At 42.6% G+C, this 23,268-nt stretch overlaps 2 protein-coding genes across 4 annotated transcripts in view; both read left to right on the top strand.

Moving 5' to 3' along the window:
• LOC143218517 (uncharacterized) overlaps nucleotides 1–23,268 on the top strand; it is a 48,829-nt gene that overhangs the window by 22,671 nt on the left and 2,890 nt on the right. The gene's annotated exons all lie outside the window — the stretch shown is intronic.
• On the top strand, nucleotides 4,420–7,212 carry LOC143218428 (uncharacterized). The gene has a single exon (XM_076443581.1). The coding sequence runs from the start codon at nucleotides 4,543–4,545 to the stop codon at nucleotides 7,138–7,140; it is 2,598 nt and encodes an 865-aa protein (XP_076299696.1). The 5' UTR covers nucleotides 4,420–4,542; the 3' UTR covers nucleotides 7,141–7,212.

The raw sequence follows: 23,268 nt of genomic DNA on the forward strand, positions 1-23,268 counted from the left end.
ATTTAGGCACGTTCGCATCATAAATCCTGTCCGAAGGAAACCTACGAATTCTATTCCGGTGCGACGGAACATGCTCCCCCACGTTGATCGATCCGATCGATCAATAGTAAATTCTAGTAGAAAACATGTAATTGACGCTAACGCTTAGCACCGCGCGGTTGTGCTCGGTTTGTATATAAAATAATTGCGAGTTGTAACGTTGCGCGTATAAACATGAGGATGTTTGAATTATCACTGCGTGAATGCTGCAGTGATGTTCGATTTGCGTGTTGTGTGTTCCGCTGAAATCAGTTTAGGTAAGATATACACATTAAAGAATCACCAATCAGGAAATGGCCATGAGTAAGACTGTTGAATTGTTCGGATCTGACGAGATCGATATACGAGAACAGTTTACGAACGTTTAAATGTTGATAACAAACATAGTGAATTGTTTATACGTGAATACTGGCTGCCGACGACACGTTTCTCGTGGTGTGTGGAAGATTTGATAATTGATTCCAATAATACCGATATGGTATTGAAACGCAACTAGATTTTGAAGAAATCTAATCTAAAGGACATGAAAAAGTGTCGCGATTTCTTGTCTTTGAATGGAAGCTGACTCGTTGCGTCAGTTCGTTATCTGTGATGTTGAAATCCGTACCGTTATCCGAATGAATGTTTCGAAAGTGTAACGTTTGGCGACGAATCGTAGGAAAGTCGCGATGAAGACCTCGGTGGTTAGGTCGCTAGCTGTGTTTCTGCGATATGGTAGCGGCCGCGAGGGATCTTGACTGATGCCACGAGATCCCGTTTTGTAACGTGCTTTGTCCCGTTGGAGAAACAAGAGATCAATGTGTCAGAGTTCGATTGAGAGTGTTAAAGTGGACTGCGCTAAGGACTGATGAATGAATTCGGCATCGAGTCCTCTGGCGAGTTTGTAGAACTCTTCTGTATGCGAGAGGGCGTATGTCTCGTGACGCCTTTCTTTGTAGGGAGAAGGTGTCGAGAATAGACTGCGCTACGGACTGATGAGTATCACAATGTGTGAATTCGACTTCCAGTCCTGTCGCGAGTTTGTACTGTACACTCGTCTTGGCTAAGAGCGCAAGAAGTCAGTTTACTTCAGTAGTAAGGTAATGCCGGTTCTGGACCAGGGTGGTTCCCCCCCATGGTGGAGGGGGTTCCCCCTCCACCTACCCCCCCGGGGGGGGGGGTATTGCCCCCCCGTAATTGCCCCCCCTGTAAGTGCCCCCCCTGTAATTGCCTAGCCCCTTCCCAGTAATTGCCTAGCCCCCCCTGTAATTGCCCCCCCGGGTAATTTTCCGTTTTTACCCCCCCCCCCCATTTTTTTTGGGAGGTCATGAGGAAGTGACATCAGCTCGCGGGAAGTGACGTCACCAGAGACGTGTTGGCACTTTGTCGACCATACCGACAATGGCGTTTCGTAGCCTACCGCCGCCATCTTCACTGGAACCCCCCCCCCCCCACCACTTCCGTGACGTCACGAGCTGTTGCGAGGCATACCACCACCTTCGCTGGAACCCCCACCACTTCCATGACGTCACAAGCGGTTGCGATTTTTTTTTTTAAAGAAAAAAACTGTCTTACTCGAACAGGATTCGAACCCCGGTCTACCGCTTGGTAGACCAACTCATTAGCCGCTTGACCAACCGACGATCTCATAAACATAGCGAACATTTGGTATATATGTCAAAGAATAACTCTGGGCATGCAAATACTGCAGCGACAGCATATTTTCGTCCAAGACGCTATTGGTGCGACAGGAAGATACTGCGAAATATTATGTCGAACGTGTTATAACTAATTCGTGTTACTTGATCAACCTTGACATTTTTTTTCCAGTAACTGCAGCATTTTTTTTTCGTTTATGACGTTATTTGGCCAATCTTTGATCGACCATTTTTATGAAATATGATACCCACTTAGGAACGAACAGGAATTGCGGCGCATGCATGGTTGACCTTGATACTGCTTAGGAATTTCGCAAAACTGTGGCGACAGGAAGTCACTGCGAAATATTATAGGCCAGTCTTTGATCGACCATTTTTATGAAATATGATACTCCTTAGGAACGAACAGGAATCGCGGCGCATGCATGGCTGACCTTGATACGGCTTAGGAATTTCACAAAAACTGTGGCGACAGGAAGTCACTGCGAAATATTATAGGTCGTACCCCTCCGGAAAAATGATGCAACGAAATCTCGTGAGATTAGAAAAGATGTTTCGTTGCAGTAGATAATGAAATCTGAACTCGTGAAATTCAATCGAGAGAACTGATAAAACAGATGTGTTCAGATGTTTCGGCTTGGCAACTCCAAACCGTTAAAGAATGCCACTACTGCAGCTTGCTAGATTAGAAAAGTCTCATAGGGGAAAGACTATGTGAAACAATGTTCCTTCAACTTTACAACTCGACATCAGACGCGAAAGGATGCTGTTACAGATTATGAAACGCTCCTCCAATCTGAAAAAGAAGTGAAGTAGAAACTCTCTCGATGATACGAACGATGTGTCTAGATGTTTCCCAGCTTGACAACTCTGCATCAGCAGCGAAATGATACTATTACAGATTATGAAACACACCTCTTGCAATGATATGGATAAGAATAAGAACCGTGAAACACGTTCGGGTACAATCCTACATGTGGCAAAAAGATATTGGGAAACTCTATACCACTCTGAAAAAATTTCGTCCAAGACGCTATTGGTGCGACAGGAAGATACTGTGAAATATTATGTCGAACGTGTTATAACTAATTCGTGTTACTTGATCAACCTTGACATTTTTTTTCCAGTAACTGCAGCATTTTTTTTTTCGTTTATGACGTTATTTGGCCAGTCTTTGATCGACCATTTTTATAAAATATGATACCCCTTAGGAATGAACAGGAATCGCGGCGCATGCATGGTTGACCTTGATACTGCTTAGGAATTTCGCAAAACTGTGGCGACAGGAAGTCACTGCGAAATATTATAGGCCGGTCTTGATCGACCATTTTTTATGAAATATGATACTCCTTAGGAATGAACAGGAATCGCGGCGCATGCATTGTTGACCTTGATACTGCTTAGGAATTTCGCAAAACTGTGGCGACAGGAAGTCACTGCGAAATATTATACCGAGCGTGCGACTTTTTTTTTTTTTTTTCATTATATCAAGCGTGCAAAAATGCAATGCTGTGTAAGTGTTTCAAGATATTGATGTATCGCGAGCGAATGAGACACCGAAAAATTAGCAGTCGTTTCTGGACTATGTTTTTTTTTTCAACACCGATTGGCTTTTCTTTTGCTGAGTCTGCTGTTTTGGGAGGCTATATATGCACTACACTAAATTAGTTTTGTTCAGTCACTGATTGTGAGGCAAAAAAAATATAACCATGGAAGAAATTCGGAAAATTGAACACGATTTGTGGGACCAATCTGATCGCTTAAGATTGCAGGAAGAATACCTTGTCTGGGAGGAAAGATGCAACGAATGCCTCGAGTTGCTTAAAGAACATAATCGAGCAAAACGTCCTCGATTATCGATCGGTATTCAACAATCATTGATCGCCAGTATCGCCGCTCTTGAGAGTTTAAAATATTCTTTACGAAGACGTTTCATACATGAAGGTGCTGGACATACAAGCACAGGACTCATATGGCATGACATAGACTCGGCTTTCAAGGGTCGCATATTAACAGGTGCCGTTATCAATTCTAATTACATTGAAGCTCTCAGCTTCCTCCAGGACGCGAGGGAAATTGTGCTTGAAAAAGTACGGAACGCTTTGGGAAAACATAAGTCTTTAAAAGTGAACGCTGTGTTTAATGGTGAATTTGTGACAGGTGATCAACGCTCACGCAAAAGTGTTGGCACAAAGAACTGTGAAATCGTTTACGCAACCGACCTCGAAGAGATGTACGAGCTGTACATCGTAGGGCCGATCCTAACATCGTTGGAAGAATTTCAGGAACGTGATAGCGGATGGGCATTGTCGCGAATACTCAATCTTACAGTTGGTATCAACAAATTTAACCCGCTGCATGCAGGGTGTCAGATCAACATACCGAGAGAAATAGCGTTGAAGAAAGCTACAATTAATGTTCACTCCAAAGACAATGCATGCTTTGCATGGTCGGTGATGGCAGCTCTGTATCCAGCGACTGCTCACAGTAACCGTCAAAGTTCATACCCGGAATACACAAATGTTTTAAACTTTGAAGACATCGAGTTTCCCATGCTGTTGAATCAAATTACCCGGTTCGAAAAGTTGAATGATATTTCGATCAATGTGTATGGTTTTGAAGACATCTTCGAGAAGAAAAAAAGGGTAAAATCATTTTTTCCACTTCGTATCACCAATCAGAAGAGGAATCGACACGTCAACTTGCTGTACATACAAGACCAGACCGATAGTATTGTGGGGCATTATGTGTGGATTAAGAACCTATCACGACTCGTTAGCGCACAGTTGAGCAAAAACGCTCATATGAAATTCATCTGTGATCGGTATGTACACATTTACAAAAGTATCATGGTATATTATAACACATGAAAATAATTTTTTTTTTCTTTTTTTTCAGGTGTTTGCATTACTTTCCTTCCAACGAAAGATTGCGGGCCCATGAACGAGACTGTGCAGAACTGAATCGCTGCGCCATTGTATTACCTACCGAGGACGACAAATGGCTCTCATTCGGTAACTATATGTGGAAAGAACCGCTTCCGTTTGTAGTGTACGCAGACCTAGAATGTACTCTAGAGAAGATGGAAGATTGCGGGGAGGGGAAACTTCAATCACATAACGTATTTAGCATCGCATACTATGTGCATTGTTCATATGATGCATCTCTATCGATATATCGATGTCGTCGCGATGAGAAGTGCGTCTCATGGTTCGTTGGAGAATTGGAAAATTTAGCATATGTTGTTAAATGTGCTTTATCTAATAATGTACCCATGAAGCAGCTAACAAATGAGCAGTGCGAGGCATTTATCAACGCAGCGCATTGCCACATTTGTGAAAAGCCATTTGAGGGAAACGATATACGGGTGCGCGATCATTGCCATCTAACAGGACGATATAGAGGCCCCGCACATCAAGATTGCAATTTAAATTACAAAAATTCGTTTTGTATTCCAATAATTTTCCATAATTTATCCGGGTACGATTCGCATTTTATTATTGAAGAAATCGCTAATGCATTTGAGGGTAATGTCGACGTATTACCTATCACTAAAGAGAAATATATTTCGTTTACCAAAAATGTTAAAGATCGGGAATCAGATTCGCGTAATTCTATTAAATTAAGATTCATCGATTCGTACAAATTTTTGAATACGAGTCTGGACAAATTGGCATCTTTTCTCGAGACAAATAAATTGACAATTTTACGTTCAGAATTTAAAAATCTTTCAATAGAAAATTTCATGCTGTTGACGCGAAAGGGTGTCTTTCCGTATGAATACCTGGATTGCGTGGATAAATTAGACGATCCCTGTTTGCCACCGCTCGAGTCATTTTACAGTTCGCTGACATGCGAAACTGTATCGGAACGTGACTATGCGCATGCCGAGAATGTGTGGCAGCGTTTTAACATAAAGACCTTGGGTGAATACAGCGATTTGTATTTGAAGACTGATGTTTTGTTATTGGCTGACATTTTTGAAAATTTTCGTAAAACATGCATTAAGAGCTATGGTTTAGACCCAGCATACTATTACACGTTACCAGGTTTCACGTGGGATGCTATGCTGAAACATACAAAAATTAGGTTTGAATTATTAACTGATATCGATATGGTGATGTTTATCGAACGTGGTATACGCGGCGGTTTGAGCCAATGTTCCGGTAGATATGCTGAAGCCAATAACAAGTACATGCAGTCGTACGATCCATCGAAACCATCATCATACTTGATGTATTTTGATGTAAACAATTTGTATGGATGGGCAATGTGTCAGCCTTTGCCATATGCCGAATTTCAATGGGTTAACAACATTGAAAGTTTTGACATATCTTTGATTGCTGCTGATTCACCCATAGGCTACATTCTCGAGGTGGATCTAGAATATCCGCAAAGTCTGCATGATGCTCACGCTGACCTACCATTCTGTCCAACACGTGCTAAACCACCTGGCAAAAGAGAGGCCAAGTTGCTTGCAACGTTACATGATAAGCAGCGTTACGTGATACACTATTATAACCTGCAGCAGTGCACACGCCACGGTCTTCGTATTACAAAGATTCATCGCATCTTCCAATTCGCACAGTCACCATGGCTCCGCGAATACATAGAATTAAATACCCTGTTTAGAACAAATGCCAGTAACGATTTTGAAAAGAATTTGTACAAATTGATGAACAACGCGGTATTCGGTAAAACTATGGAAAATGTTCGGAATCATGCAGACGTAAAACTCGTGACACATTGGGATGGGCGGTATGGTGCAGAGGCAATGATCGCGAAACCAAATTTCCACAGCCGCTGTGTATTTTCCGAAAACTTGGCTGCTGTGGAGTTGCGTAAAGTCATGGTGAAATTCAACAAGCCAATCTATGTGGGTATGTGCATATTAGATATATCCAAAACCTGCTTGTACGAATTTCATCATGAGTATATGGTTCCTCAATATGGTAAAACTTGTAAGGTAATGTACACAGACACCGACAGCTTAATTTATCATATTATGTGTGAGGACATTTATGAAACCATGAGGCGCCATATTAACCGTTTCGACACAAGCGATTATCCGATAGAGAATAAGTATAATATCCCACTTGTAAATAAAAAGGTTCCCGGCTTGATGAAAGACGAGAACAATGGGATGATAATGACAGACTTTGTTGGGCTAAGAGCAAAAATGTATACATTGCGTGTTGATGGAAAATCTGATACAAAAAAAGCAAAAGGTGTAAAGACTAGCGTTGTAAGGACAACCATAACGTTTGACGATTACATGCGATGTTTGCAAGATGAAATTGCTATGAGTCGTACACAGACATGTATACGATCGAAATTGCACAAAGTGTATACTATATCAGAGCGCAAAATTGCTCTCAGTCCATATGATGACAAACGGTATATCATACCCAACTCAACAGAAACATTGCCGTGGGGCCATTATCAAATTCCTTCGCAGCTATAAAATTGTTTATATTAAATGTAAATAGAAGATTATTTTTTTTCATTAAATAGGTTAAATTGTTTATAATAAATATTCATAATAAATATAAAATTGTTTATATTCAATGTAAATAGAAGATTATATATTTTTTTTTCATTAAATAGGTTAAATTGTTTATAATAAGTGTTCATAATAAATGTTTATAATACATTGTCTTTATTTATCCATGAATTATTTACATTACTCAATCCTAACCATTTTACATACACCTTATTTCCTTTTCTACGCAACACTTTCTCCACTAGGTATACATCTGGATTGGCAACGCGATGCAATTCGTGTTCATAGAATCCTCCAGCAACGGGGTTTCCACAGGAATCTTGCAGTAGATAAGTTACCGGATTAGTTGCTTGTACCTTGACTATCTCAAACACCTCAGTGGTCCAATTTGGTGTGTAACCTTTATCGAAAATGGTCTTAAATTTGCTGATGCGTACAAACTGCCCCACGTTGAATTTCGCTGGTGCAGCAATCTTTATGTTATTATACGCTGTGTATAAGAGTCTGTTGGAAATGGTAGGGGTGACATCACACGGTCGCATTCCAATAGTTCTATGCTTTTGTGCATTGTACTTTGCAACTAGATGAGGTAGCACATTGATCCATTTATAGGTTCCATTAAGTGTAAACTCTTTCCACATGCTATTCTTCAATGTGCGATTGAACCGTTCTACGATGGAAGCTTTCATAACCGAATATGTAGAATAATGATTAATGCCATGTTTCGTCAAAAGTTTATGCATCTCACTGTTGTAAAATTCCTTTCCCTGATCGGTTTGTAAATTTTTCGGACATCGATTTCGAAATATCATTCTGAACGCTGCAGCTACCTCGCCCCCACTTTTAGTCTTGAGCGGTACGCCCCATGCATATTTGGATAACACATCGATAATGGTTAATATGTACTTATTACCACCATTTATGCGTGCGTGAGGCTGCATATCTACGAGATCGGCTTGCCATAGATCGTCATACCCATGGACTAAAACTCGACGTCGTGGAAAAATCCGTCTGGCGGGGGCATGCAGTTCCTCCACTAATTGCATCTTCTCTTTGCTCATGTTCAAGATTTAGGATTAAACAAAAGAAATTTAAAATGCATAAAAATAATCGCATGATCCGATCCATAAACTTTACATTGACATTGCGATTGGTATCTTGCGAATGCATTCTCGCTGGAAACTGACATCTTTCAAAATATGTAAATATATTTATATCATTCGATGTAGCATATGAACTTTAACCATTATTTCTTTCAAAGCTTTCAGAAAAAATTGGTCCCTCATTTCTGTTCAATGATGTCATTCTTACAATTGTATCATGCATCATCTCGAGTATGTGTTCACGTAAGAATTTGAGTTTGGTTAGGTTAGGTTAGGTTAGGTTAGGTTAGGTTAGGTTAGGTTAGGTTAGGTTCCCGCAGCTTGGAACTCTTGGCATCACATGCTTTCAAAATATGTATCATTTTTTTGTCCATGTATACCTTATTCACAGCATCGGCATCATTCGTCGGGCTTGCTAAACGTCTTATCTTTCGATCTCTCGCGTCGAAAGCATCGCCATCGAAGCAAAGTGCGCTCGATCGCACATAATTCTTGCATGTTTCACCATCTTTATTTGACTCGTTTCGGAGCATAGCACCGAACTTGTTTATAGGCATCATGAAAAGGTACTGATGAACATGATCAGAATGGTCTTCAATTTATAATCAAACCCGCTTCTCGGAGCTCCTCGATTATTGAAACAATTTCATTATCATGTCCGGTATGCCCAGCAGCTCGCGATGACACCAGTAATCTTATTCTATCCACTAATTCATTCGGATCATCCCAATGTACATAATCAATCACATTATCGGTAACCGCCATGTTCTCTGGTAATGTTGCCATGTTCTCCGGTAATGTATTCATCAAAAATGACTTGGAGGCAAACCCTCTTCCAGTGCGAGGTCGTATTTCAAGCAGCGGTGCAATTATATGTTTATACTTGTATCCCCTGTTACTCAATAGGGGATTTGCAGCATTATGGTTGCGCCTGTGCGCATTTGTTGTCAACAGAATACTCTTATATTTCTGTTTGTCTGCATCGGTGTATATCGTATCGTCGGGGATTCTCTTGAAAATTAGTTCGAAAAGACCAGGTGTTCCTTTGTATTTTATATTATTGATAATTATATTATCTTCCATGTCTACGTCGAAATTCTTATCCCCAAGCATCATTGCATTTTTATCATAGTACACACCATACACATGGTCAACCTGTTTTTTCTTATCTGTGAAAAAGAAGTTCAAATATTCCTGTGACAGCAGTCCGAGATTCTGAGTCAAATATGTATTGGCTTCTCCATGCTGTTCAGGATTCTCCACAATCTCACGCATTGTCGTTTCGAGAATATTTTGGTCAAGTGGTTCTGTTTCGTCTGTCCATACTTCTTCTGCAGGAGGTTCGGAATCTGGACAAAGTCGTTTCGGTAATCGATGAGGTGTTGGTCTTAAAGGTGTTTCCACACGTACTCTTTTCAATCCGCGATACCAAGGTGTGGCGTTTAGCACAGGCGGCTTCAATCCACAATATTGGGGTGCAGCGTTAGGCATAGGTGATGTTGAAGATGGTTCTCCATGATATCCAGGTGTAGCATTAAAGACAGGTGATTGCTGCTGATACAATGAGGATGTTGGCTCCGAAGATGTCTCTTGAAGAATTGGATTGGGAATCGGTTTTGTGTTTTCAATCAATTCTTTCAGGGGTCTTATCACAGGTTGCAAGCTATGTTCCAACACCGCATCGGTATCCATTTTTCCAGCTTTTATTGCCAAATATTTTTTTCGTATAGCTTCACTCGTATTGGCAATCTCTTTCGTTAACACTTCTTTTTTCCTCTTTTCCTGTTTTTGTTCAGCAGAATTTTGCCCCATGTTCAATTGGAAGCGTTTTCAATATCGTTCAATAGCCGTTCAGCCGTTCAACATCGAACGTGTACGTTCGACAATCCGTTCAACACCTGTTCGACACCCGTTCAATAGCCGTTTGATGCCGTTCTTCAACGTCGAACGTGTACGTTCAACAACCCGTTTAATACACCGTTCGACACCTGTTCGATACACCGTTCGACAACTGTTCAATGTTCCGTTCACAACGCGGGTTTGTAGCCAAATGATACCATTATACTATGACATAGTCATTAAATCCATGTCGATAACGACCTCTGTGCATAGGACTATCCTTGTCTATAACGACAAATCTATAGTTTTGCTGCCAACATTTTGCACACAGTTCGTTAAATTGTCCAAACGTCATATCGGTATTTACATGATCATTATACACATGGCGCAAATTCATACTATCCTGTTTGAATAGTAGTAGGAGATTGGTATTATCGCGAATCAGGTGCTTTGGAATTCTTGCATATGATTGACAAAGATACAGACTGTCCACTTTTGAATGTCGACCCATGGAAAAGTACTCTCTAATCACATCTTGCTTGTCACATGCTACATCATCAAATGTAAATATAGAATTCGGTAGAGCTTCGTTAGGTGGAACGACATCGGTATTGTGTGAAAAAGGAAAGTAGTCAATATTTTCTACGGATGAGAGCAGCTTTTCCAAATACTGATATTTTGGCTGCTGCAACGACTTTGAATATACGTATACGTTCTCAAATCGCATACCGTTGGGACTTTCCAACATGCTAATGACTACATTAGTCTTCCCGCAATTGGAAGGACCGCACACTATACCGCGTACAGTGTTAGGTAATAACGGTCCATGTCGTAGAATATTTTTGGTAGTTTGATCAAACTTTCTGTCTGAGATTACTCGAATTTTCACAGGTTGCCTAATGATCTGCGTCGCGACTGTTGTAATAATAACAGATAAGTGTGGGCATGGGGAATATTTATACAAACGTTGCCCAGAGATATCAATCAGTCTAGAAATGACTTCCATACTTGTAACACATACATATGCTCATCCATAGATAACATATGAAAAAAGATTGTTACTCATGCATACGCCGACGTGGAGCAGGACTTCTAAATACCCTGATAAATAAATTGCCGTTTGAGTTACATATGTCTGGATATCAATTTTGTGGACCTGGCACACGGTTGCGCAAACGCTTGGCTCGCGGTGATCGCGGTATAAATCCATTAGACTCGGCCTGTAGAGAACACGACATCACATACTCTCGTAACAAAGATTTGACGAATCGTCACAAGGTAGATCACATTTTAGCTGATCGAGCACATCGTCGCATATTTGCGAAGAACGCTACGTTAGGTGAGAAGATAGCTGCGTCAACTGTTTGGGCTGCGATGAAAGCTAAGACGATGCTTGGGATGGGGATCAAGAAAAAGAAGAACAGTGGTAAGAAGAGGCGAACTCTACCTATAGCAAAGCGGGGCGGTTTCCTCCCGTTCCTCTTACCTGCATTGGCTGCTATAGAGTCGTTAACTGGTGGTGCTGCCGGCATCGCGAAGGTTGTGAATGACGCTAAGGCTGCACGAAAACAGTTGGAGGAAATGCAGCGTCATAATCATGCTATGGAAGGTCATGGACTTTATCTCACACCTTATAAGAAGGGTACCGGTTTAAAGAAAAAAAAAAAACAAAAAAAACAAAAAAAAATTCACTCTATGAAAAACTAGGGATAAAACCAATGACAAATGGACAGCTTGAGGATATAGGAAGGAAAAATATACCACATTTTCGCGGAGTATACATGCGCGATAGTCTTCCGATAAGAGCAAATGTAAATGAGAGTGGTATAGTAAACTTGGATGAAAGCATCGGTCCCGGTACACATTGGGTCGCATACGTGAAACACAATCATAGTGTAAAATACTTTGATAGTTTTGGTAATCTACGACCACCTGTGGAACTTATTGCATACTTCGGATCCTCAGCAAAAATTACTTACAATCATACACGTTTTCAAAATTTCAATCAAACCATATGCGGGCAACTGTGTGTAAAATTTCTTGAGGAAAACTCATTATAAATGCACATTATCGATACATACAATTTCATTATGTGCATTAAACCTTTCGTATAAACATGACACCTTCGTCGTTGACACTAACGTTAACGGGTAAGAGCAGTACGCTCGCAGTTCAGTACTTTCCCTCGATAGATTTGAGCAGTCATGAATATGAATTGGGCCTCGTGGATTTTGAAACGTTTAACACAATACCGAATGTCGATGTTCGCAATAATAAATTTTATTTCGGAGAAAATGATGAAGAAATTGTAATTCCCGAAGAATTCTACGAACTGGATGCAATCAATAAGTACCTGAAACGGGAAATATTGCGACGATATCCCACCAGACATGATTCGGGGAACAACGACGAATACCCTCTCATCATACGTGCTAACAATAATACGATGAAGAGTGAAATATACTGTTCCTATAAGATTAATTTTGAAAAACCCAATAACATAGGATCACTACTTGGATTTTCTACAAACCGTATTCTTCCACCAGAAATGTGGTATGAATCTGACGCTCCTGTGAATATTATAAGCATCAACGTGATTAGAGTGGAAATTGAACACGATTTGTGGGACCAATCTGATCGCTTAAGATTGCAGGAAGAATACCTTGTCTGGGAGGAAAGATGCAACGAATGCCTCGAGTTGCTTAAAGAACATAATCGAGCAAAACGTCCTCGATTATCGATCGGTATTCAACAATCATTGATCGCCAGTATCGCCGCTCTTGAGAGTTTAAAATATTCTTTACGAAGACGTTTCATACATGAAGGTGCTGGACAAAACTAATTTAGTGGAGTGCATATATAGCCTCCCAAAACAGCAGACTCAGCAAAAGAAAAGCCAATCGGTGTTGAAAAAAAAAACATAGTCCAGAAACGACTGCTAATTTTTCGGTGTCTCATTCGCTCGCGATACATCAATATCTTGAAACACTTACACAGCATTGCATTTTTGCACGCTTGATATAATGAAAAAAAAAAAAAAAAGTCGCACGCTCGGTATAATATTTCGCAGTGACTTCCTGTCGCCACAGTTTTGCGAAATTCCTAAGCAGTATCAAGGTCAACAATGCATGCGCCGCGATTCCTGTTCATTCCTAAGGAGTATCATATTTCATAAAAAATGGTCGATCAAGACCGGCCTATAATATTTCGCAGTGACTTCCTGTCGCCACAGTTTTGCGAAATTCCTAAGCAGTATCAAGGTCAACCATGCATGCGCCGCGATTCCTGTTCATTCCTAAGGGGTATCATATTTTATAAAAATGGTCGATCAAAGACTGGCCAAATAACGTCATAAACGAAAAAAAAAATGCTGCAGTTACTGGAAAAAAAATGTCAAGGTTGATCAAGTAACACGAATTAGTTATAACACGTTCGACATAATATTTCACAGTATCTTCCTGTCGCACCAATAGCGTCTTGGACGAAATTTTTTCAGAGTGGTATAGAGTTTCCCAATATCTTTTTGCCACATGTAGGATTGTACCCGAACGTGTTTCACGGTTCTTATTCTTATCCATATCATTGCAAGAGGTGTGTTTCATAATCTGTAATAGTATCATTTCGCTGCTGATGCAGAGTTGTCAAGCTGGGAAACATCTAGACACATCGTTCGTATCATCGAGAGAGTTTCTACTTCACTTCTTTTTCAGATTGGAGGAGCGTTTCATAATCTGTAACAGCATCCTTTCGCGTCTGATGTCGAGTTGTAAAGTTGAAGGAACATTGTTTCACATAGTCTTTCCCCTATGAGACTTTTCTAATCTAGCAAGCTGCAGTAGTGGCATTCTTTAACGGTTTGGAGTTGCCAAGCCGAAACATCTGAACACATCTGTTTTATCAGTTCTCTCGATTGAATTTCACGAGTTCAGATTTCATTATCTACTGCAACGAAACATCTTTTCTAATCTCACGAGATTTCGTTGCATCATTTTTCCGGAGGGGTACGACCTATAATATTTCGCAGTGACTTCCTGTCGCCACAGTTTTTGTGAAATTCCTAAGCCGTATCAAGGTCAGCCATGCATGCGCCGCGATTCCTGTTCGTTCCTAAGGAGTATCATATTTCATAAAAATGGTCGATCAAAGACTGGCCTATAATATTTCGCAGTGACTTCCTGTCGCCACAGTTTTGCGAAATTCCTAAGCAGTATCAAGGTCAACCATGCATGCGCCGCAATTCCTGTTCGTTCCTAAGTGGGTATCATATTTCATAAAAATGGTCGATCAAAGATTGGCCAAATAACGTCATAAACGAAAAAAAAATGCTGCAGTTACTGGAAAAAAAATGTCAAGGTTGATCAAGTAACACGAATTAGTTATAACACGTTCGACATAATATTTCGCAGTATCTTCCTGTCGCACCAATAGCGTCTTGGACGAAAATATGCTGTCGCTGCAGTATTTGCATGCCCAGAGTTATTCTTTGACATATATACCAAATGTTCGCTATGTTTATGAGATCGTCGGTTGGTCAAGCGGCTAATGAGTTGGTCTACCAAGCGGTAGACCGGGGTTCGAATCCTGTTCGAGTAAGACAGTTTTTTTCTTAAAAAAAAAAAATCGCAACCGCTTGTGACGTCATGGAAGTGGTGGGGGTTCCAGCGAAGGTGGTGGTATGCCTCGCAACAGCTCGTGACGTCACGGAAGTGGTGGGGGGGGGGGGGGTTCCAGTGAAGATGGCGGCGGTAGGCTACGAAACGCCATTGTCGGTATGGTCGACAAAGTGCCAACACGTCTCTGGTGACGTCACTTCCCGCGAGCTGATGTCACTTCCTCATGACCTCCCAAAAAAATGGGGGGGGGGGTAAAAACGGAAAATTACCCGGGGGGGGCAATTACAGGGGGGCTATGCAATTACAGGGGGGGGCTAGGCAATTACAGGGGGGGGCACTTACAGGGGGGCAATTACAGGGGGCAATACCCCCCGGGGGGGTAGGTGGAGGGGGAACCCCCTCCACCATGGGGGGGAACCACCCTGGTCCAGAACCGGCATTACCTTACTACTTACTTCGCTTGTATTGGGATGATACAAGAAGTGTGGCGCTGGATTGAACTGCAGCGCGCGTAGCTTCGCTTGTATTTGTAAGATACAAGGAGTGTGGCGCTGGATTGAACTGTAGAGCGCGTAGCTCCGCTTGTATTTGTAAGATACAAGGAGTGTGGCGCTGGATTGAACACTGAACTGAGTTAACGCTGGTCGACTGCTTGGAATGTGGTAAAATGACAACTGTGATTTTAGCTGTGACAAGCCCGGTATTTGGTAAGTCGGAAAAGTGGCCAATCAGCGGTCGCGCACGAACTGTTAGAAGTCGTCGGCCGTTTGAAATATTCACTCACGATCAGACGCTCTGTATGTATGGATATAACCGCGACCACTTCGTCCAAAAGGCTTGAAGAAAATACTTAAGTGATATATTATATGAAAGGAGTATTTTCCTTTAAAGTGGTTTTGTTAAGAGTTCTGCAAAGATGCAGTTATTTACTTTGTATTAACGTACATCAAGGAAATGTAAAGTTGTGAAGTTAAGCACGTGGCGTCTACCTCTCACCTCCACGCAAATATAATAATTTAACAGAATGAATTGATGATGTCATCTATTCGAAAGCTTGGGACGAACTGTGTTGCGAACTCGTTCTGAGTGCTCAATCGGCCTGAAGAGATGGGTGTCTCTTGGATGTTAAGAAGAATGTGTATTGCTTGGTTAATGCCGAATGGTGCATTTCCCAATCAACAACCTCAAACTCTGACGCATGATCGAATGATTTGACGCGTGATTCTAGTGTAGAATTGACTTGTATATTTGACGCGTAGGTCGATATGACTGACGTGACTTGACGTGATTTAACACCTTTTGATGTGACTTGACGCGACGTGACGCGATTTGACGTGGTTTATCTGTTGATTGAATGTATAGTTTGACGGAATGTCAAATAGATTGAATGTCAAAATAGCTTGAATGTCAGTGAATTTCGAATGTCAAAATAAATTGAGTGTCAATTCAATTGAACGTTAGTTTGACTGAATGTCAGTTTAATTGAATGTGAGTTGGTTGAGTGTGAGTTCAACTGCATGTGAGTGTCGAATGTCGAATTTATTTTATGTGTTAACAATTGGTGCAGACGGTACGTTTTCTGGGAATAATAACGTGCCACGAGTTGTTTACCCGGAATTGTTCCGCTAATCCGTCCTTTGTACCGACGAAATTCGTGTTGTTGACCGAATAAGATTCCGAAAGGTTACCGTTAGTACCTCGTGGTCAATCTCGAAGTATGTTGAGGTACACGACCTTTGTTAAGCGTAGGTAAAACACCGTCGCGTGAATCTTACTTCTGGTCCGGTTTTTAAGTGGTAGTTTGTTCACGTGAGAATGACCGTACCAATCCACGCGGTGGTTTACGACTGGCCGACCCTCGAAGACGGGTGTCGCAGGTAAGATGAAGGTTAATCATCCCGGGAATCCGAGACATGGTCGAATGACTTGAGACGAACTATGCTTAATCCGCGAGGGTGTACCCTTGGTCCGGCTGGTCCAAGGCGAGCCATAAAAGGGGACCGTTACTAGAAAGTCTTTAGTCTTGTGTAGAAATATACAAAAAACAAAATTGCCCGTTGTGCCTACATCTGGGATGGTAAATACCGATAATGTGTTTTGCCTTCGGGAAGGTCCGTTGAAAGTCCGTTATCGTGATCTGATCATAAAAACGAGGATTCGTCGGAAGTTTTAGTGTAATGGTTTTTCGCGACAGAAACCTTTCCGTTTAACGGGACACGAAAATATAACAAAGGAATGTAAGACTTATTTTCTTGGCTGCTATTTCGTTCGCTCAGGTATACGAATCTTGCGATGAACACTGTTCTGCGACGGAACAGATCAATCATGAATATGACACATCTTGACTCACATTATGCTGATAAGTTTGCCCTACTAGATTGTGCGTCGTCCATGGCTGGAAGCGGTGCTAATTTTGTGACGCGTGATTTGTTTGTGGATTTGACGCATTGACGTGATGCGTAAGCTTGACTTGATTTGTCTGTTGATCGAGTATGTGGTCGAGATCAATGTCTTGATTTGAATGTCAATTTGATTAACTGTAGATTGCTCGACTGTCAGTTTCCTACTATGTCGGCCACGCGTTTGTTTATCCGCGGTCGCGCGTTGTCGCGTTTTGTTCATTCGCGATCGCGCGTTGTCGCGTTTGTTGCTCGCCAAATGAAGATTGGGCAACTGATTCAAGAATGCGACTGATTAGAAGAGATCGCGTGTCTCCCGGACCTGTTAGAGGATTGTACAGCAAGATTGTCAACAGATCCTGCCTTGTGGTCGCGCAGATCTTCGGTCGATCTGTATTGCCTTCGACTTGCACTATATCGACTGCGAGAGAGTAGGACAGCGTCGCGAAATTTCACGTGCGCGAGAGTGATTCGATTCAAGAGTGCGATGCGGTATTTTGCATGAAGCAAATTAATGTGAATAGAACTGAGCCGGTCCGCGTGTCCGCGTGTATAAAGGTATCGTGTGCTCTTTGTTCCCGTTGTGAAGTCTATGACGTTTGATTCGTTCGCGTCGTTGAGTTTCGCGAGGCGATTGAACTCGATGTCGTTCCTTAATCGTAAATTTCCTTCGAGTTTGATCAATTTCGCGGAACTATCGAACCCGTACAGATATTTGTCGGAAGATTGAAAATTCACGATGGCATGATGCGGCAGGTAGAAGTCAGGCGAGTGGACAGTTTCTACCTGTTTTTATGTGCCCCGACGCGAGCCATTGTGCTATTACCGGGTACCGTTGTTACAATTTCAAATCGCGTTCGAATTTCCGCGCAAATGATGGAAACCGGTTGATTTGAATGTTGAGAAAGTCCTGCCTTCGTGTAGTGCAAAGGATCGGGATTGTTCGCGAGTTGATCATCGCAAATTGATTGAAATGCAATTGTGCGTTGCGTGTGTCGCACTTTGCTGCTTGCCAAATGAATATTGGAAGGAATCGCGTGTCTCTTGGACCTGTTAGAGGACTGTTCAGCGAGGCTGTCTAACAGGTCCTGGCTAGTGGTCGCGTAGATCGTCGGTCGATCTGTATTGACTCTGACTTGCACGATATCGATTGCAAATGAGTAGAATTGTGCCGTTCCGAGCTTCACGATGTGACTTGAACTCGATGTTGTTCCGTGATCGTAAATCGCCTTCGAATTTGATCGAGTCTGTATGAATGTAAGTAAACGAAAAGGCGCGATCTTTGGGACGCAAGAGGGGTTGCTGATCCCTTTCGATAATCTTGTTTGGAACGTATGCGTGCATTTGATACTACGTGTGCGGACCCGATAAGCGGCGATCCGTGTTGATCTGTATTAGTGACTCGTCTTGTCTTATAGAGCAAGAAGTCTGTAGTACTTCGCTTGTATTTGTAAGATACAAGAAGTTGGTATTAGTGACTCGTCTTGTCTGATAGAGCAAGAAGTCTGTTGTACTTCGCTTGTATTTGTAAGATACAAGAAGTACGGCTTTCTTGAAATACTGACTGAGAACTGTATTCGACTGCTTGGAAGATTCGATGGTATCGACCATTCGAAAGCTAGAAACGAATTAACAGTCCTCGTCTCGAGTGCTCAATCCGCCAGAGGAAGAGGTTGACCTTTGACAAGGAAAGGGAAGTAGAGTCCATTGTAATGAGGAAAAGAGCTGTCCGGATGATTCAAATATAATTGCGCGTATCGGAAGTTCGATCGATCGTGAAGCTCGTGAGGATATCATTCGTGATGTCTTATTTCGTAATAGGATATGCGATTGTGTGCGATGACTTGAATCGTTTCGAGAATGCGACGAATTGTCCGGCATGGCGGTGCGTTTAATAATCGCGAGGTGTGATGTAAACCAGAGCGCGATGGTTGTCGTACGTTTCAACCAAATGAGCTTACACGGCTTGTAGTTTTCGTCGGTAGTCGTAAATGTCTCGATCGTTGATTTGGCCTTTACGGAAATACACTTTATGATGTTATGGGTGTACGTAGACAGCGCGAACGAGTCGTTCGTGATTCTCGCGTATGTTATTCGAAGTTTAATCTAATGTTGCAAACAATTGTGCCGTGTCCGCGATTACGTCGTTGTATGAAACGGCCGCGGCTTCGCGTTCGGTCTCGTTTTCATTCTTGTTGAATTCTTCGCAATGTCCGAATTCGTTCTGAATATCGTTGAGGAAGCCGATTGTTTCCTCCAACGTTTGACGCGTTCGCGAAGTTGTTCACGTCGAGTTCCGTGGTGGAATCTCGCAATTCTTCGAGGTAGTTTGCGATGATCGTTATTTGTGACTATAAAGACAAGTCGTTCTGCTTTAAAATGCGGATACTCGCGTTGGCTCGTTTCGTACGCGTTAGCCATTGTAATTCTAGTAACGCGTGTGAATATGAGAAATTGCCAATTGTGTGAAAGTTCCTGATTAGTAAATTCAATAACGTGTCTACCTTGTACTGATGTGGTTCGAATGCGAATGATTCAGATAGTATGTTGTGTTCGAATGAGTCTCGGCGTCGACGACTGTTTAGAATGGCTTCTCGGCGACGATGTGTGTTACTGCGGCTAAGGCTGGTTGCTTCCTTTAACGTGGTTGCGTGAACTGCCCGATGCTGCAGACCACTGTTCGAATGTCTTGTACATTATTGTTTGTGCACGATTGTCTTTTGCACGAACTGCACTGACTAGGCCGCTGATCCGGCTCGAAGGACCAAATGTTTAGCCGCGGAACTGTGGGTTCGCGACTGTTCCGGATCACTGCCCGCCAAGTTAATCTTGGGCAGCTAGTTCAAATGATAGAATGATCGCAAAACACAATAATTGATTCGCTTGACTTGATATCGCATGAATACGTTAATGGAAGCGTTTCGTCCCGGACCTGCTAGTGGACTCGTCAGTAAGGCTGATCTAGCAGGTCCTGCCTTATACACGCGCAGATGATGGTACATATGAGGATTCGCGTTTGTGATTGAACGCACGCGAGGGATCTCGATTGATTTGATCCGGTTCGCGAGGGATTTCGACCGACGCGATCCCGGTTTGTCGGGTGTCCTGATCACTGGACGACGAACTACCGTGATGCTAACTTTGCACATGTTATAAACGATTGACGAGACAACGGCTCGTGCGTTGTACTTGTTTACCCGAGGACTGGAGAATGTCACGGCGTTAGAGCGTAAAACTCAACTGAGCGACTTCGTCTTCCAGTCCTAGCGCGATGCTCGTTGGATTCTCGAATATGAAATAAGATGCACTGATTGGTTCCTGCAGAAAGTTGCATTTCCCAATCAGTACACACTTTGACTTCTAGGACCTCCTTCCCGTAGCTCTGAATGAGGCCCTAGGAAGGAGGAGTGGGGCGAGATCTTACTCGGTCGACGACGCGACGGTTCCAGGTAATTCGAGACCCTGCGTAACGGTCGCGGACGGTCCTTCGGAGGGACAAAATTTATGACACCGTGTAATTTCGAGGGTGTAGAAAAACTGAACGTTAAACAGATGCCTTGACTGGTCGCCGAATGACCCTAGTTTGTTTACTCCTTGAGGAGGATATTTAGGCACGTTCGCATCATAAATCCTGTCCGAAGGAAACCTACGAATTCTATTCCGGTGCGACGGAACATTCTCGATGTTCGACGTTTGAACTCTTTTAAAACTCCAAACCGTCGCTGTTTTTCTACAGGTTAATGACCGTGTTTACGCGCTCGCGCACCGACGTGTCCTCGCATCATCGCGAGTTTACCTACGTGGGCTATTCCTGTATATTATTTTGTTTTTACCTTATGTAGCTGTTTTGCTGACAGGCTAACGATCGCTACAATATACTGTGGGAACAGGGAATATCAGATGGAATTTTAGTATAATCAGTGTCCTTTATTTCACTCGAATGGTTTACTCTACACTGGCGCTCGGTGTTGCCGTGCGGAACGCCACGGCCGATTCGCACACGCAAACACTCATACCGGTCGGCGCGCTCACACTCTCACACACCGCTTACACTATCCTTATGCTACGGGGATGTCACACCTCCCCCTTCCTATTTCCTAGTCGCGGTGATCGACGGACCGTTGGCTGTGTTTCCGTTCTTACCGGAATCTTTTCGTTTTCCGCGCTGTCTCGTTTTTCCAGAACTGATTCGTCGCATCTGATCAATTGATTTGCGTGTCTCTTCCAAACACTCTCGCCTCCTACCTTTACCATGTACGTAACGCCCGCCATTACTTCCTTCTCAATGATCCCGGGCCTCCACGACTCTTTCCCCCCTGTTTATATTCTCTTGCCATGACCGGGTCGCCTACTTTTAGTTTACTCTGTTTGCTTCCTGGGTAATTTTGGATCTGCCGAGATTGGTGAGTAACGATGCACTCGCTCGTGAGCGTTGGTCGTAATCGCGAAAAACGAGTTTTTAATTCTCTCCCGAGTGCTAAACTCGCCGGGGTCCTTTGCGTAGCGGCGTGGGGCGTGCTACGATAATCAAATAAGAATTGTGTTACTGCGTCTTGAAACGCGACGCCCTCCTTGACCATGCATGTAATTTTACGTTTGAACGTTCCCACAAAGTTTTCTGCCGCGCCGTTCGTCGCGGGGCAATATGTCGGCGTCGTGCTGTGTCGGACCCCCCCTACTTTCAGCAATGATTGAAACGCTTTTCCCACAAATGTGGAATAATTATCCGTTATCAGGTGGGCGGGATACCCCTGTCGCGCGAATACTTCTTGGAAGGCTTTTACTGTGGGTATTTCGCTCATTGAATTCATAATTATGGCTTCCGGCCATTTTGAATGGCTGTCAATGATAATGAGTACCATTTTTCCATAAAGTGGCCCCAAAAAATCTGCGTAAATTCTGTGCCACGGTGTTGTCGGCCAGACCCATGGCGTTAGCACGATTTTCGGTGGAGATTTACGCGTTTCCAGACACGGTCGACACGCTTTCGTGATTAATTCGATTTGTTTGTCTATTCCCGGCCACCATACAAAGGACCGTGCGAGCGCTTTCATTCTTGTAATTCCGAAATGGCTGTAATGCAATTCTTTTAATACGAGTTGTCTAAGTTTACCCGGAATCACCACTCGGTGTCCCCACAAGATGCAATTTTGATCGACCGTTAATGATTCTCGTTTTTCCCAGAACTTTTTTAGGGTTTCGTCTGTCGGCGGCTTTTCTCCCCATCCGTCCATACAGTATCTGACTACTTTGCTTAAAATCTCGTCTTCCTGTGTACATTTTTTTACTACTTTCCAGTCTAACGTCGCGAAGTCATAATCTTTAACGTAATTCAAATATGTGTCTTCTGTTATTTTTAAAATTGGAAATTCTTTATCATTTTCCTTTGTCGTTTGTAACGGTAACCTACTTAGCCAATCTGCATAATTTTTTTTTCCTTGGATATGCTTTATTGTATATTGGAACGGCGCTAGAAACAATGCCCATCGTTGCAATCGAGCTGCCGCGATTTCGGGGATCGCTTTACAGGGGTCAAATATTCGAGCTAATGCCGCTGAATCTGTTTGCAACAAGAATTTGTGTCCGTATAAATACTCAAAATATCTGCGCACCCCGAATATTATCGCGAGACCCTCTTTATCGAGATGTGTGTAATTTCGTTCTGTGTTAGTCCACGAGCGACTCGCGAAACATATCGGTCGGTCGCTTCCCCCTTCATCTCTGTGCGCCAGCACCGCACTAATGCCATATGGGGACGCGTCGCAAGTGAGAACTGTTTGTTTTAGGGGGTCGAAATGTACTAAGACTTTTTCAGATATTAATTCTCTCTTAATTTTTTTAAAAGCCACATCACAGGCTGCCGACCATTCGAACTTACCCTTTTCAAGGCATGCGTATAATGGACGCAGTTTTTGGGCTATATTCTCGATAAACCGGCCATAATAATTTATCGACCCCAGAAAACTTCTCAATTCCGACACGTCTTTCGGTATTGGAGCCTCCTTTACGCTTTTTAGTTTTGTTTCCAATGGCCGAATTCCCTCTTTGTTTATGCGGAATCCCAAATAGCATACTTCGTCTTTAAAGAAGTTACATTTTCCGAACTTTAAACGTAATCCTGCCTCGTTTAATCGA

The sequence above is a fragment of the Lasioglossum baleicum genome, chromosome 19, assembly GCF_051020765.1.
Source record: "Lasioglossum baleicum chromosome 19, iyLasBale1, whole genome shotgun sequence".
In the NCBI taxonomy this organism is placed as follows: Eukaryota; Metazoa; Arthropoda; class Insecta; order Hymenoptera; family Halictidae; genus Lasioglossum; species Lasioglossum baleicum.

What these genes read in the sequence shown, in the direction of transcription:
- LOC143218428 (XM_076443581.1), top strand. Translation starts at nt 4,543, where the DNA reads ATGAAAATAATTTTTTTTTTCTTTTTTTTCAGGTGTTTGCATTACTTT.